The 16,434-nt window shown below is 39.0% G+C and overlaps 1 protein-coding gene across 1 annotated transcript in view; it reads right to left on the bottom strand.

Annotated features, from left to right (window-relative positions):
* Positions 1–16,434, bottom strand: part of mrc1 (mannose receptor C-type 1) — a 48,167-nt gene that overhangs the window by 6,591 nt on the left and 25,142 nt on the right. Inside the window, exons 15-26 of the mRNA XM_012965627.3 lie at positions 15,864–16,008; positions 12,523–12,564; positions 11,913–12,076; positions 10,152–10,219; positions 9,099–9,199; positions 8,421–8,563; positions 8,183–8,297; positions 7,426–7,592; positions 3,929–4,031; positions 1,668–1,900; positions 1,412–1,577; positions 732–884 (exon numbers count right to left, since the gene is read on the bottom strand). Of these exons, the coding sequence (XP_012821081.2) occupies positions 732–884; positions 1,412–1,577; positions 1,668–1,900; positions 3,929–4,031; positions 7,426–7,592; positions 8,183–8,297; positions 8,421–8,563; positions 9,099–9,199; positions 10,152–10,219; positions 11,913–12,076; positions 12,523–12,564; positions 15,864–16,008 (1,600 nt within the window). The remainder of the gene's footprint in view (positions 1–731; positions 885–1,411; positions 1,578–1,667; positions 1,901–3,928; positions 4,032–7,425; positions 7,593–8,182; positions 8,298–8,420; positions 8,564–9,098; positions 9,200–10,151; positions 10,220–11,912; positions 12,077–12,522; positions 12,565–15,863; positions 16,009–16,434) is intronic.

Consider the following 16,434-nt stretch of genomic DNA (forward strand, 5'->3'; position numbering starts at 1 on the left):
AAGTTTTAACGCTACGAAAAAATCGCCAGATTTTGCGCAACTTTCGGAATGGCTACGAAAAACTCGCGTTTTTTCGCGCAAATCGTAAAGGCAACGAAAAAATCGCAAAAAATACGAAAAAGACGCAAAAAGTTCGTTTACCAGTCGGAATTTTTCCAATTCGGATTCGAATTCGTGTCTTAGTAAATCAGCCCCTTAGTCTGAAGCTGTGAGAGAGCAAGTACTGTATAATATCCAATAAAGTGTCAGATATTCATTGAGTCAGAGAAGAGATGTTAAATATTTGTGTCCAGTCCAGTTTTAATTGACAAAATAATCTAATCCCAGCTCCCTCTTCAGTTGTATGTTTGCTACTGTGCATATACTGTATTGTATCTGGGTTCCCAAACATACACTGGACCTTGTTAGCCCCAATAGTTATGGAATTATGGACACTCTAGAGCTGACCGTAAATGTGATTTTTTTTTTTCCTACCAAGTTTTACGACAATCCTATAAAACTTTTGCATTAAAATAGATGGAATAGGGAAGATCATAGATATTATGATTGGTCAGAAAATATTGTCCTGAAGATTGGACAGGTTTGAAACTTGGAAAAAAAAAAAGCTTTAACACCTATGTGTTTTATTTTATTAATGAAGAATACATTACAGCTTTGCATATATGTAACGAGATGGAAAGAGTTTTTCATTAACTTGCTACTTTACTCTAAATCCAATTTTCATAACTTACCAAACCGAAGACATTCCAAAGAAGCCTGATACCAGTTTTTGGTGTAAGATACTTGAATTAAATAGCAGTGACCTCGGAAGGGGATCCATGACCTGTCATCTGAATCTGGAGGACACTTTCCAGGCTTTTGAGGTGGATCAGTGGGAGCAATTGCTGCAAAGAGTTAACCAACAGACATCAAGAAAAAAGAAACACAAGAAAAAATTATGCAAAGAAAGAGCTTTTACCTCCATCAGAATTAAATCTACAAAAATACATATACCCTTAACATCTACCTTGTACACCAAAAGTCACATATCTCATGAGATGGTTAACAAAATGGTTGATACCATCAGTGTAGCCTTATTAGTTTAGTTCCCACAACTACCATGGTTTCCACTCATCCCCAGCTCAGATACATTTCCATGAAAACAAAGCTCCTTACTCCATAATAATAAGATCTTTAATGTTTTAGCTAGATTCTTCTTCATCAGAGTCATATTGTAAGTGTCTGTCAGTTTGGAGAACATATTCGATTCCAGTCTGTGTCATCATTAGTCACCCTCACTTCTGAGAACTTCACAATCAACTTTAAATGCTTTGGTGCAGTTGGAATTATGAAGGTAAAGCCCTGATCCCTGTGGGTTCCTGAACCAGTGCAGTTTTGTACTGTGAAGACCATGTCTGGAATCAAATCTTACCATCACTCTGCTTGCAGATTGAGAAATAATTTTCAGTGCATGATGATGTCTTCCACTGCCCATCTATATCCATATATACACATGCAGTGGTCTTCTTAGGTTCTTCTGCAGCCCATTTGGTATATCGAAGTTTCCAGTTATCAGTCCATTTGTATTGGTTACCAGTCTGAAAATAGCATGAATAACTAATCATTACAAATTATAGTAAGCATAGTGACCTTATTATCCCTCAAGAGATGAAAACCTGTTTACATACCTTGTTGCTGTTAAGGCCAATCCAAAAAGGTTCACGGTATTTAGACGTATAAACCCTTAAGAAGGAATTGGTGTATTCATCTGTAATGCTGACAAGTTCGGAATCTTCTGATTTACACTTACGCCACGCTTCATCCCATGACATTTTGGAATTAACGATTTTAAAGGTTTCATTACCAAACTTGAAAAATCTAACTGAAGGTGCTATAGTTGGAGAAGCAGGCAAAGCTGGGTCTGCAGAAAGAGAACAGACCATTATAATTTATTAATATAGTGCCAGGTATATAACAAACAAAGCTTACAGAATAAAGAGCTTACAATCTAATTGCACAAAAGGCTCTCCCAGTTACTAGAAGCATATGAAGGCTCAGATTAGGATGTCTTAAAGTCTGCAGGTGTCCCCTAACCCCCCCCGCAGGGCCCCCCACCCGACATCCTCCCCCGAGCGCGTAAATTTAATGTGTCAGGGGAGGAGTGGTTGGGCAGGGGGAGCGCTGCAAGAGTCGGGTCTGAGCCGCCGGGGCCCACTAGAGCCAGTCCGACCCTGATGTTTGCTCAGATACAGTAAGCTATACATCCAAACCATCAGGTTTTAATGGTTTAGTGCAGTTAGAATAACAAAGGGAAAAACTGGACTGGTTGTTATAGTTAAATTACGGTTTTTAGAACTACATTCTACATAGAAGTATTTTCAAACTGCAATATATTTAGAGAGAATTAGCAACTGCTTCTAGCCATAATGTGCAGAACCTCAAGATGGTCATTTATAGGGCCACCTTACTCCTATTTGACTAGAATGATGGAGCAGAAGGGAACCACACAGATTAGCTGTTGGACAATATATATGCTGAAAAGGGATCTTGGCAGATTATTGTCTTTAATTTAGGACAAAAAATAATTACCGTATATACTCGAGTATAAGCCGAGATTTTCAGTACCAATAATGTGTTGAAAAAGGGCCCCTCGACTTATACTCGAGTATATACGGTAGTTTACGTTCTGGCCTCCTGGACGTCACCGACAATATATATATAATTTATATAGCACTGCCATATTCTCCCCGGTGCTCTACAAACATTATATATCATTCATTACATTTTGTTTCCCTTTCAGGCTGCAGTTATGGAGCCGGAGTTTCTAGATAAACTTAAACTTGTGATTCTACATCACTCACCCCAAAAAGTATACAGAACTATATAAGAATTAAATAACAAATTTACACATCAAAATTTCAATATGTATGTAAAATTAAATGAGATATTAACCTGTACAACCTTGCATATGGTTATCTTATGTTGGATGAGCCTCATTTTCCAGCCCATACCTTGTGTTTATTAATATGGTAGTCATGTAAGCACTTGTGAGTGTCCTTTTATTAAATAATTTGATTATTGAAACTTAGCAGTAGCTGCTGCATTTCCCACCCTAGGCTTATACTTGAGTCAATAAGTTTTTCCAGTTTTCTTAGGTAAAATTAGGTACCTCGGCTTATACTCGGATCAGCTTATACTCGAGTATATACGGTATCCATGAAATGGTCAGAAAGGAGGTGGCACTTGAGTATTAAATGAATGCAGTCTATTGTACTAACTTTGTGCCATATGGACAATAGTCATTGGGTTCTAATATATTGAAACTTAAAGTTACAAACAACCCAAAAAGAGATATTCAGGTGGTTCTAATGCCACACAATTAAAGTAAAGTAACAAACTCAATTTTTAGGAATAGGGGTTGATATGGTGTAGCCAGGAGCAAACATAGAAAGATGGAATTCAGACCTCAATGTTATGTAATAGCTGATATACTTTAGGAGGCATATTCCACAGTCTACTGGCCATACAAAACAGGGATGTCAACTGTCTAACATAGACCTAAAAAAGTAGTAAGCTCACCGCCTACCTATGTCTTTACTGGAACTCAGAATAGATTAGAAGATAAAACAATGTGGCACTGAGAAAGGAAACAAACTGCCTATATCCATGCATTGCTTTATCCTGATCTGTCCTACTGTGAGTTCCAGTAAATGCACCTTATGTTAGTGCTGCATTTAATGGTTTAATGGGTTTAGGGCCTAGTGCATTTCTTGGCACACACCTTTAGAATGTTAGAGTTGCAAATGGTGTATGGGTGCAATATACCAAGCCCAGAGGCATATGGGAAATAACCCTTTTGTCAAAGTGCAGGTTTAACGTGCACTATAATGACCGTAAATTTCAAATTCATGTGAGGTTTTGTACAATTTAATCAGTAAACTGAACATACTTTTGTCTGTTTGACAGATGTATCCTCTGCTGAGGGAACACTCTTCCTCAAACCATGATCCTGCATCCAAAGTAGAGCCACGCTTTATAGAAACACAATCAGTCTATAGGATAAAATAATACAGAACATATATAAGATCAAAAGAGAAGCCAACAGATATTTCATTTTTAGGAAAGTCAATTTTATTGGAGTAATTAGAATCCTTTAGCAATCCACTAACTATCCAATAAATGAACTCTTCGCTAATTACAGAACTAGCTTTAATCCTGAGTTTAATACTGAGTTCTTACTTACAGGAGTAGCCTTAATCCTATAAATTTTTTAATGAAGCTCTGTAATTATCTGTGTGTGTAAAATACACAAGAGCCATGACTATCCTGTAAATTATATCCTTATAAATGGTGCTTAATGATGTCATCAGTGTCACATGACTCACGGACACGTCTGTATTATAATAAATAATGTACCCCCTGTGGTGAAATATTAAAAAGTCAACTTAGAGTTTAATGACCTGTATAAAACCTGTATAAAAGCAACCCTTATGTGGTCATGGAACTCCTTGATAATATCCTTATATTTTACCAGGGCTGCCATCAGAAAATGTGGGGCCCCGTACAAGTTATTTACACTCACCTAAAGGATTATTAGGAACACCATACTAATACCCTTCTCTGACCTCTAGTATCAACAAGGCATATTTCGCCCACAGGACTGCCGCATACTGGGGGCCTGATTCACTAAAGGGCGATAAAACGTGCGCTATTTTTATTGTGCGCTCAAATTTTTACCGCGGCTTAATTTTGCCGATTTTTCGCACGATTCACTATAAGCATACTCGCGCTTTTTTACGTGCGATATTGCATGCGTTATTTAACTCGCGAAGACTATTTCAATGCGGTATTTGCTGGTACATGTGCTAAATTACGCCCGCGAATAGTCGCCGCATATGAATGGTAGCTTAGAAATAGTGTATAAAAATTGTCGCCGCATATAAATGGTGTATATGAATATTAGCCACATATAAATGGTAGCATATAAATAGTAGATGCTTATAAATAGTAGCCACTAGTGATGAGCAAATGTGTTCTGGTTATCTTTAGTGAAAAATTAGCAAATCTTTTGAAAGATCCACGAAACGGCAAAAATGTTGTGCGGGCAAAAAAATTGTTGCTGTAACTATTATTTTTTGACGCTTGTATAAATTTTTGTATGTGCGGTGAATTTTTGCGTGGTGAATTTTTTCATGCGTTTTGCCATTGGCAGATTGTTTTGCTAAACGCATGAAAAAATCCGCCGCAAAAAAATTCAACGCACGTCCAAAAATTCGCTGCGAATCCATGCCTGTCGAAACATTTCATCACTTGTAGCCAAATATAAATAGTCGCGCAAATGAACGCACGCCATGTTAGCCATACACGCCAATACTTGCAGAAAATTACTGTATTAAAAATGAACATTTCGCTGCAAACTGGCGGCTGCGTTACTCTAGGGGAAACACATACTTGAATAAATAACACTGTAAGTCCATATTTTATTGCAAAAAATCATTTACTGTACTTTTGTATAATTTTTCGCCTGCCTGTAGTAGGTGTTAATTTTCGCATAGCCGAATGCGATATTTAGCGCGCAAAAGTTATAGTGAATCATGCGATCGTATTCTTTTCAGCGTGGAAATGAACGCATGCGGTAAAACTAGTGCGAGAAATAACCCATGCGAAAATGGCGATTTTTCGCACGCGATAATACTATGGTGAATCGATGTTTTTCCCTTTTCACACCATTCTTTGTAAACCCTAGAAATGGTTGTGCGTAAAAATCCCAGTAACTGAGCAGATTGTAAAATATTTAGACCGGCCCGTCTGGCACCAACAACCATGCCACGCTCAAAATTGCTTAAATCCCCTTTCTTTCCCATTCTGACATTCAGTTTGGAGTTCAGGAGATTGTCTTGACCAGGACCACACCCCCTAAATGCATTGAAGCAACTGCCATGTGATTGGTTGATTAGATAATTGCATTAATGAGAAATTGAACAGGTGTTCCTAATAAACCTTTAGGTGAGTGTATATGGGCCCCTCCATAAACACAAGCTGTGCTAAAATTTTGGCCATGCTTCTTGCGTGCAATATAACAGATGTTACAGAGTTCTATTAACAGTCAGCTCATTGGTGGACAGAGGAGTTACATAAACTGAATACATTTAGGAGCCCAATAACTAGTCAGTATTAGTTCATAAAAATAGTAAGAATGCACCAAATCCAGCAATCTGTTTGGGATTCAGTCAAGATTCTGCCTTTTTTTAGCAGGATTTGGATTAAAGTTTCAAGTTTATTGTCATATACAAATAACAATGAAGCATCATTACTGTAATGACATTTTTTTGACCCGTCTTCCTCCCAACTTTACATAGACCAAAAAAAAAATAAAAAAAATTAGAATCCATGCCGAACCAAATCCGTATCCTTAAAATCACATGTCAGTCATTAAATTTGGGGGCAGTAGAATTTATAAGTAAGTTGCATAAGGCTCTTTGAAAGTAACATAAGTTTTTGCACAAGTTGGGGCTCAATGATGTTGTCATGGGGCCCAATAACCAGTCATTCCCCTGCTTGAAAGTTCATGTAGGAGATACTCATATATTTCAGTAAAATAGCCCCCAATATAAATAGCTATATATATCATACATAAATCGTTCATGAAATAAGTAATGTGCTAAGTCAGTTCATTGGGAGCAGTGGAATTTAGGTTAAGCTTTAATTCATTGGTGGTCAGTGGAATCTGCCCCCTTTTTGCCCCAACAAGCTTTTCTGCATTGTACTTTGCTTGATACCCAAATTCGTAAGTTCCTAGACAGGTTCAGGGACGGACTGGTGCCCCTGCTGGCCCGTCCCTTAACCCCCCCCAGGGCCCCCCTGGCACCCCCCGCAGGGCCCCCACCGGACGTCCTTCCCGAGCCCGCAGGGGGAGTGCCAGCAAGGGTCGGACTGGGCCGCCAGGGCCCACTGGGATTTTTCCTGGTATCCCGGCAGCCCAGTCCGACCCTTGGCAGATTATGTTAAGTTTTTACGGAAGTTACGCAAATTCCATAACTTTATGCATAACTTTCGAAATGTGGCTGGGCCCCATTCAGCAGGATTCACTGGGCCCAGCACACCAGTACCCCCTCTCCCCCTTTGTATTTTACAATAGGGGGTACATTATTTGATTTTTCATAATATTATTAACACATACAAAAGGGCATAAAAGTGACGGTTATAAGCAGGGTGTAGGAAGCATAAGCAGAATATAGTGAAATCAGAGCAGAAATGGGGGGAGGGGTTTTATAGTTTACTGCCTTCATTTGACAATCAAGGCAGAGGAACATGTGCTCTGAGATTATTTATTCTTTCTGCTCAGCTGATGTTCACTTTCATTCAATGATGTCCCTTAGTAGCAGATTATATATATTTTTTCCTCTATATGTCATTACTGAAAAGAAAAAACTCAAAAGGACCCACATCATCATCAGCTGAGTAATATCGACTCCCTGTTGGGTGACCCTTGGCCCAGTTCGTATAATAGACGCCTCTTTGATCAGTCCAGAGAAACCGGTGCTCTTCATTTTTATCATTCATTCCAATCCAGACATCGATGTTTAGATCTTTTAAATTGTAGGTGAGAAAAGCTACAGCAAAGAACATATGATATAGTTATTAAAAAGTGATGGATTCCATGCATAGAACATTGGATAAACACCTTTTAGATGATTGGCTGTTAAAGAAAGAGAACTAAACCCTAAAAATATATGGCTATAAATTGCATATTTTACATACTGAACTTACTACACCAGCCTAAAGTTTCTCATCTCAATAGCAGGAATGATCCAGGCATTCAAACTTGTTACAGGAGCTCCCCATCTTTGAAAGTGTCTATGATACTCACATGCCAAGTGTGAGCAGAAAAGAAGATGGGAATCAGCAGAAAAGAAGATGGGGGGCTACTGGGGGCATCTTTGGGGGCACAGATCCTCCCTGCTAAAGGGCTGTGGGGGCCTTGGGCTGGTACAGAAACCCAAAACAACATTTCTAGCCTACTTCTTTAGTTCAGCTTTAGCTAAGCTTTAGTTCTTCTTTAAGTGGACAGTGGACTTTTATTGTTGCCCCATGACCTATTCTTGAGCACCATGAAGTATCTTGAACCGTGCATGTTGCCATTAGCAAAATTATTACTTTACCAAACAATGCATAAAATTCATTTCCAGCAAAAGTGACTTACCCTGTACTAATTCATTTTCCACTGTGGCAAGGTTGCCATTAAATCTCATGCATGCTGTGCGCGCCGAGTCCCAGTCTGTCGCTTCACCCTTTCCATTGCCAAATATTTTGTAGCACTTAAAAGAGAGCACAGGGTTAACATCATCCTTATTGCTGGGAGATAACTGAGTTATATAACAATTTATAATGTGTGAGACATTCAAAGGCATTGATTAACTTCTATTGCTATTCTTTATTACCCTTTTCCCAAATGTAATCCAGTCTGAAGGGCATCCTCCTTGTGGGGAAGCTGGAGTTGGGGCAAATGTTGCATTAATAGAACTGTTTTTCCTTTCACAAATATATGGATTGGGATAGCCACAGTTTATGTCATTCCAAAAGCCTTAAGGGGAGACATGGAAAGAAAAGGGTATCACCAATACAGAAGAATGCCAACACACTAGAGCATGAGTTTGAAAACTATTGATAAAAATGTGCATTTAGGGTCCATTTTAATGATTCAGCTGGCCTGTTGGGGCAAACATTTCACAGGTAATTAATTGTAGTAAGAATGCTAGGAAGGTCTCTCCGAGCAGGGCACAAGGTATGAAGGCTACTGTCTGTGTTAGGAACTCCCAGGGGGACTGCCATTGCCAGGATCCGGGGATGCCTTTGACCAAGTCATTGAGAGTCTGAATCACTTAGGAATTAAGAAAAATCATAAGGCTGAGCAATCCCCCAATGGAGTATCATAAGTGCAGGGGTGACCCCAAAGAATTGTGTGTTTTTACTGGTAGTCAACAAGGGACTCAGTGTAGTGAGGGAACTCACCAAATGGGTAAAGACCCACGGGGAAGAGATATTTTTATGATTTTCATGCTGAACCGATCATGATTAAAAGTTTATAGCACCCTAAGACAACAGATCCGAATACTCACCCATATTCTTGTACATTACAACACAGTTCTCATCATTATTTGCAAAGTTGGGTTCATAGCTTGCCCATGCTACATAGTTCATAACAGACCCATCCATCCACCTGAAGAAAAGAAAGAAATATAATGGAATTTCGTACATCACTTGCCAGTGTTTCCAGTGCCAGTTAAAATATGGCAACACGCTAGACGTCTGCATTGTACGGGTTATATAACTCTAATGTAGTGTTTACTGGTGGAAAAGGGTCAAGTGAGAGCAATTAGCATTGCTGCTACGCTGCCTCCGTCACTGCTTCATTCATGTGATACATTTAATAACGCTTTCAGTTTATACATACAGAGAGGCAGTTAGATAGGCAGACAGCAAATTGCATATTATATATGCTGACAGATTTTACTGAAAGACACTAAAAATTCTGACTTCTTGTCAGATTGGAGGCAATTGTGGGGACTGTGTCATTCGACATCTGTGTGTGCTTCTTTGGTATTGGTACTCACAAGTAGCTTTAATGACAGAGGCCATCCTCTGGCTGCTGCCCCCTCTCTCCCTCTCTGTGCTTACAACTTTAGCATTGGAGCGGGTCCAGAGGTGGCCACATCGCTAGTGCAGAAAGCACTAATGCATTTGCTGCACTAGCAGACTGGAATTTTCGTTTAAAAAAATGAAAATTCGGCTCTTAGCTTTAGCTTTTTGCCGCTCCTGGTAACTGACCGCTCACTGCTTCATCAGGCAAGGGTTTCATGAATGGTGTTTGCATGACTGTGACCATTTTTGGTGCAACCGCAATTGCAGCTGCCTTTGTAAATGAGCCCTATGGTGTGTTCTGTGCAGGTATAATTTGTACTAAAGGCCATTGCTCAATTACCAGCTCAGTAACCTATTGGCACTAAACACTTGTTTACTAATTCTTTCAATCAAAGTCAGCGTAATGCACGTGATTACAGGAGCTAATTTACTTATTTACTCAGTGCATTACGCTATATAAATGCTGGAAATTGCAATTGCCATAGTGAAATCAGTGATAAAATCCATAAACACAAGATCTGCACACCTACCTAAATTCTCTGTCCAGTCCTAAAGTTAATCCAATGAAATATGCACTTTCCTTTCCATTTTTAAGTATCTTAAAAACAAAAACATATTTTTTACTGCAAATTTTATTTAGATAAACCATATAGTTAGAAAAGCATATGCATTTATTGTAATTGTATTAGGGTTGACAGTGCTGAGGGTATGTGCCCAGGCCCCCAGGCACCAACAACAATACATAAATGTTAATACAGGTATGGGATTCATTATCCAGAAACCCCTTACCCTTATCCAAAAAAACCCAGGTCCCAAGCATTCTGGATTACAGGTCCCACACCTGTATAGTCAAAAATGTATTCCATATCCTGTAGTAATCAGGAGCTTTGATTTTACCCTAAATAAGATGTGTAGACATAACTTATAGGGGCCCATTTTCTAAACCCCCGACTAAGTATTTATGAGATAAATTTGTATTTTTTCTAACTTATAGAACATTTCGTAATGTCCACGATAATTTCGTTAAAATTTCACAACTTTTGTTTTCGTTAACTTCCACGAAAAAGTCGTAATTTTTGCAAAGAATACTAAAATGTCGGAATTCATTCAAGCTTTGGTATCGAGACTATCTTTTCACCAGGTTGGATCTGTCGAGTGCCATTGAGTCCTATGGAAGGCCTCTAAAATCATACATTGAAGGTTTCAAACGTTCAGATCCAAAAATGTTGTGACTTTCGGAAGGCAATTACGATATTTTCGTACGACCGATAACATTTTAGAACATCAGAAATTATTGTGGTTACCTTATGGTTTCCATATCGTGATTTTAAGCCCAAAAAATTCGGACTTTAGTGAATGGGCCCAATAGTGTTTTGAAAATGACACACACCAAAGCATTCTACATAGAGCACCGGTTATGGGTCACAATCACACAGTATTGTATATGGGTATGTATGGAGAATACTTCAGAAGCCAACAATAGGGCACACGTAAGTGATTTGTACAAAAGCAAAGAGGCTATTGCAAAGAAGAGATTAGATTCATAGAATGAAACATTTCCTTTTATTTACTTTCTCTTATAAATCGTTTATAGAGTGAGATGTAGTAACTGAAATGATCGTTATTAGATATTTAGATGAATAATTGTACTTCCTTTTCTTCTACATTTTTATTCTATTAATACAGTGAGTGCTCTTCTCCTATAGATTTTTATTCTCCAATTATACCTTGAAATCCAACCCCATCCTAGAGATATTGTACAGGAGAATTTCAGTTGAGTCTTAGCTCCTGCTTCATGCTTTGCTGTTTCATACAGAACCTCCTTTTCCATAGACTGTGACTAGATATTTTATTATGCTGAATAATGTGCCGGTGCCTTAGCAACTACAAATATCTTATACAGGTACGGGACCTGTTATCCAGAATGCTTTGGACATGGGAGTTTTCTGAATAAGGGATCTTTCTGTAATTTGGACCTCCCTTACCTACCTTATGTCTACTAAAAATAATTTAAACATTAATTAAACCCAATAGGATTGTTCTGCCCCCAATAAGGATTAATTATATCGTAGTTGGGATCAAGTACAAGGTACTGTTTTTATTACAGAGAAAAATGTAATAATTTTTAAAAATTAGAATTACTTGCTTTTAATGGAGCCTATGGGAGATGATCTTTTAGTAATTTGGAACTTTACAGATATTAGGTTTCCAGATAACAGATTTCATACCTTTAATGAAATATGTAAATGCATTATAATAAAAAAGCTCCCCATTCATCGTTCATTACTTACATATCTCCAAAGAAATTTTCTTTCCGTATCATCATTGATGACAACAAGATCACCAAAATTCTTCTTGCAAAATTCCCTTGCTTTATCCATGGCCACAATCTCCGTACTAATAAAATACTGGTTGTCTTTATTTGCAATCCAGCCATCACTTGTCAATTCATACTCTGTGGTTAAAAAACAATATTTAATAACAGCCATAGTTATATAATGTATTTATTGTCATATATTTGTCGGTGGCTGTGTCTTTGTTCAAACATAACATTGCAGTTGTGTCCACAGTAGGGAAGATGTCAACTGCACAATTATGTCTAGAGAATTGCTTGTTTGCATCTGCAATGACACCAGGATTGTGTGCAAATTTGGTGCATTGTTGCACTTTGCACACTGCTTGTCTTCTAAAACATACCCACGTTCTATTCATTCCTATGGGATTTTCAGAAGCCTGTTTATCAAATGGTGAGCTCTAACTTTCACCCATTTATAAAAATGCTTCTAAAAACCCCATAGGAATGAATAGAACATGGGTGAGTTTCTATGTATCAAGCTCTAAATTCACATTTTGATTAATCTGCCCCATTATTTCTAACTCAAAAAAAATTAATACACTTACCTGGAACCGAAGACTTTGTTGGTTCTGGTTGTAAAGGTGCACCTTAAAATAACACATGGGGATTAGATTTCTGATATATTGAAATAGAAATGTTGTTACATTCAATGTCTATTAGGCAAGTTGCAGGTAAAAGTGAGTGTAGGATTGGCGAGACTGGGGATTACTTTGACTTAGTTGGCCAGCTTATAAGTGTAGCCCACTTTATAAACGGTTGTGGCACTACCTGCTGATATGTCACTGGTTGGCGCTTCCAGGAGTCCTGAGCCCCGCTTACTATGGGGGAAGCAGGGATTTCTTGGATAAATGGCGTGCCTCCACCCAGGGCTCTGCTATGGGAGAACTACAACTCCCTCCCTGGGACTTGATACTTGGGTGTAGTGCTGCCTGAGACCTCACACAAGCCCCCAAAGGGAATCCCCTCCCTGGGGTATTCACTTACTGGCAGGTAGGTGCTCCTTGAAGCAGACACGATGAACACACAGTTGTGATGAAACAATTGGTTGTTTATTAGGCAGGACCTCTCCAGGAGTGGCAATACAAACACAGTGCAGGGGACACTCTCCTTCTTTAGACCTTTACCCCTGTTGGGTATCTTATCGGTACTCCCGCCAGGATGATGCCTTTTAGATGTCCTCCCCGGTACTACGCGCCAAGAGACCCTCTCTAAGGGCTCTCCCCGGTACTCATGCCAAGCCGGACCACCTCCAGGACTCATCCCCGGTACTCACGACTAAGTACCCTCAGAGTAGTACCCCTTCTAGCGGCAGCCTAACCACCTACCTAGACTCTTGGGTCCCTACACTCCAGCTGATGTACTGCTGGGGGATTCTAATCCCTCTACCACTCCTGGAGGGGCTATTTCTGCCCATTCTACCTGTGCCCTAACTACATCTCACTCCTAGAGTGATCTGACACATAAAACTCCTAATATACCTATGAGGAGAATACCTCTGCTCTCAGAGGCTCTCCATTAACTCAGGCCTCCAGCACATGGCTGCATTCCCCTTATATGGGCCTATGCACCACCCTGTGGCCATAACCCGAACTGCTGGGATACTCCCCATTAACTATAGATATACCAAGCTATACCCATTGTACCTTAACCATTACCCTCCCGGGGCCTATCCTAGGGGTATACATCCTGTGGGGCCTATTTTATCAAACCCCTACATAAGTATATTGCAATATATGGATAAACAATCCCTGTTTTGGCATTTTTAGTAGCTTAATGAGCTAAATATCTTAATCTCCTATATTTATTTATAATGGGTTGGTGCGGAGAATCTCCTGTCTTTGCATGAATGTTGTGGTCTCATTGCACCCCGCCTAATAGTTTAAACTTTAGTGGTGAGCACAACTTTTCATTTTTGCTGTAGTTTATAAAGGAACAGTGGCCAGCTCCCATCATTTCTAGCTACAATCACGTGATCCCATTGGTGGCCAATAAAAAGGGCAAGGATTGGGAGTTCTAGCCTTGGATAACAAGTAGAATTCTTAATGAATCAGATAAAAGTGAGTGTAGGACTGGCCAGACCAGGGATGACTTTGACGTAGTTGGCCAGCTTGAATATATTGCAATATATGGGCAAACAGTCCCTGTTTTGTTTAAAAGGAAGGGCATTTTTTAGACATCCAGTGGCAAGCATTATAGAAAATGTACTAGGGCATAGATCATTAATGTGCTCATCCATGGAGGCAGTGATTAAAATGAAAATTTTCTTTTAATAGTATTTTATTTTAAAGACACTGTACAATATCACAATAGTCCAATGTATATGTACATGTCTCTCTTTGGCAATTCATCATGTACAATGGACTATTGTGATGGACATCGTTTAATCCTCAGTTTTTAAAAATAATATGACATAAGACATTTTTCATTTTAATTACTGCTTCCATGGATAAGCACATTAATGATTTACGCCCTAATACATTTTCTATAATGCTTGCCACTGGATAATGATCTATCTGCATATATATATTTTATTTTTTAGCTGATGTGCAACAAAGAGGAAGGTTCTCTCTCTATGTGCATCAGGAGAGTCATGTGATTTAGCCAACACTCAATAGAGCCCATGTTAGGGTAGCAAGCTCTTTCTTCCCATGTTATCCTTGATATTAAACATAGCAGCAGTCATAACATGCAAAATTTGTATTTTTTATTTTTGGGGGGGGTTTCAGAAGTAACAGAAGATAGCAGCATCCCACCAAATGAACAGCAAAATGTGGTAGGTCCAATAGCTACATAAAATCGGGAAATAAAATGCCTAATGCCCAATCCTTAATCTACAACACCCACCAAGGGTGGGGCCAATTAGTTTGTATCCAAAACCACTCATATATAGTAGTGCAACACTAAACAACTGGAAAATGGTGGCCGCCAAATGAAACAGATCATAGGAAACATATATGGATATAAGTAATCTAAATACGTCAGTCATAACTGACAGCAGAATTACAGGAAAGGTATCCAGGCATATGCATTAATATATAAGAATGTTGACTCCTCCTGGATCTTTAGAAGGGTAGTCTTTTTATTAATAAAATGGGTATACATGCACCCCCCATTGTGAATTTGTAGCAGCAAATACACTTCAATGCAGCATTTATTGCCTTATTATACATACTAGCTTGCCTTGGGGATATAAGAAGGCTTGTATCTCTGGTTTTACTGTATGGTTTGAGGGTCAGTGTTAGGAAATGCCTTTGCTCTCTTATACAGGTAACCGGAAACCCAATATCCAGAAAGCTCCGAATTACGGAAAGCCTGTCTCCCATAGACTCCATTTTAATCAAATAATTTAGATTTTAAAAATGATTTCCTTTTTCTCTGTAAAAATAAAACCGTGCTTTGTATTTGAGTTTTAACGCTACGAAAAAAGCGCAACTTTTTGCGCAAGTTTTAACGCTACGAAAAATCGCCAGATTTTACGCAACTTTCGTAATGGCTACGAAAAACTCGCGTTTTTACGCAAAAATCGTATTGGTAACGAAAAATTCGTAAAGAAGCCGAAAAAATCGCAAAAAATACGAAAAAATCGCAAAATACCGATCATTACGAAAAAAACGCAATCGGACTCATTTCGACCCGTTCGTGGGTAAGTAAATCAGCCCCTTAAGGTATGAAGATCCAAATTATGGAAAGACCCCTTATCCGGAATACCCTTGGTTCCGAGCATTCTGGATAACAGGTCCTATACCTGTATTATGATACAGGAACTTAATAATTTGTCAGAAAAAATGCAGAAAATTAGTTATAACATTTTAAAAATAAAGTAAAAGATACGTAAGATTTGTTATAGAGTAAATATAGAGAGTCTGAAATATGATTCCCACCATACCTTTTTTGAGCTCACAAATCCAGTCTGCAGAGGATTCACAATGCCTGTCGTTCCATGAAAGACGATAACTAACGTGCAATTCTCCACATAACTCGATGCCTTGGTGATTGTTGGGTTCCCCATACGCCCAGTTTTCATAAGATAACTAAAATAAAGCATAGGTTATATATAAATGTATTTATTGCAAATGTTTTCTGGTGTATGGCAGTACCGAAAACAATTTCTACTAAAGGGGCTTATTTGGTATTGATGCTTTGATTACAACTTTTCTCCCAGTTGGAATTTAGTGCACAAATTCAACTTCCACCTCATTGTAAACATGAGCTTTTAGTTTATCTGCTGACAGTTACTTCTCCGAATGGCTTTCTCATTACACTTCTTGTAGGGGAATGGCCTTGCACCTGAGGCCTGGAGATTGCAGACTCAGGGCCGGATTTGTTTTCTGGGCGCCGCTAGGCCACCCCCGTTGATCGGGCCGCCCCCCCCCCCCAATGCGCATGCGCGAACGAGCATCCCCGCCCCCCTGCTAGCGCTCATGCGCATACATTTAAAGCCCCTTACGGAGCAGTGG

Source organism: Xenopus tropicalis, chromosome 6 (assembly GCF_000004195.4).
Source record: "Xenopus tropicalis strain Nigerian chromosome 6, UCB_Xtro_10.0, whole genome shotgun sequence".
Classification (NCBI taxonomy): Eukaryota; Metazoa; Chordata; class Amphibia; order Anura; family Pipidae; genus Xenopus; species Xenopus tropicalis.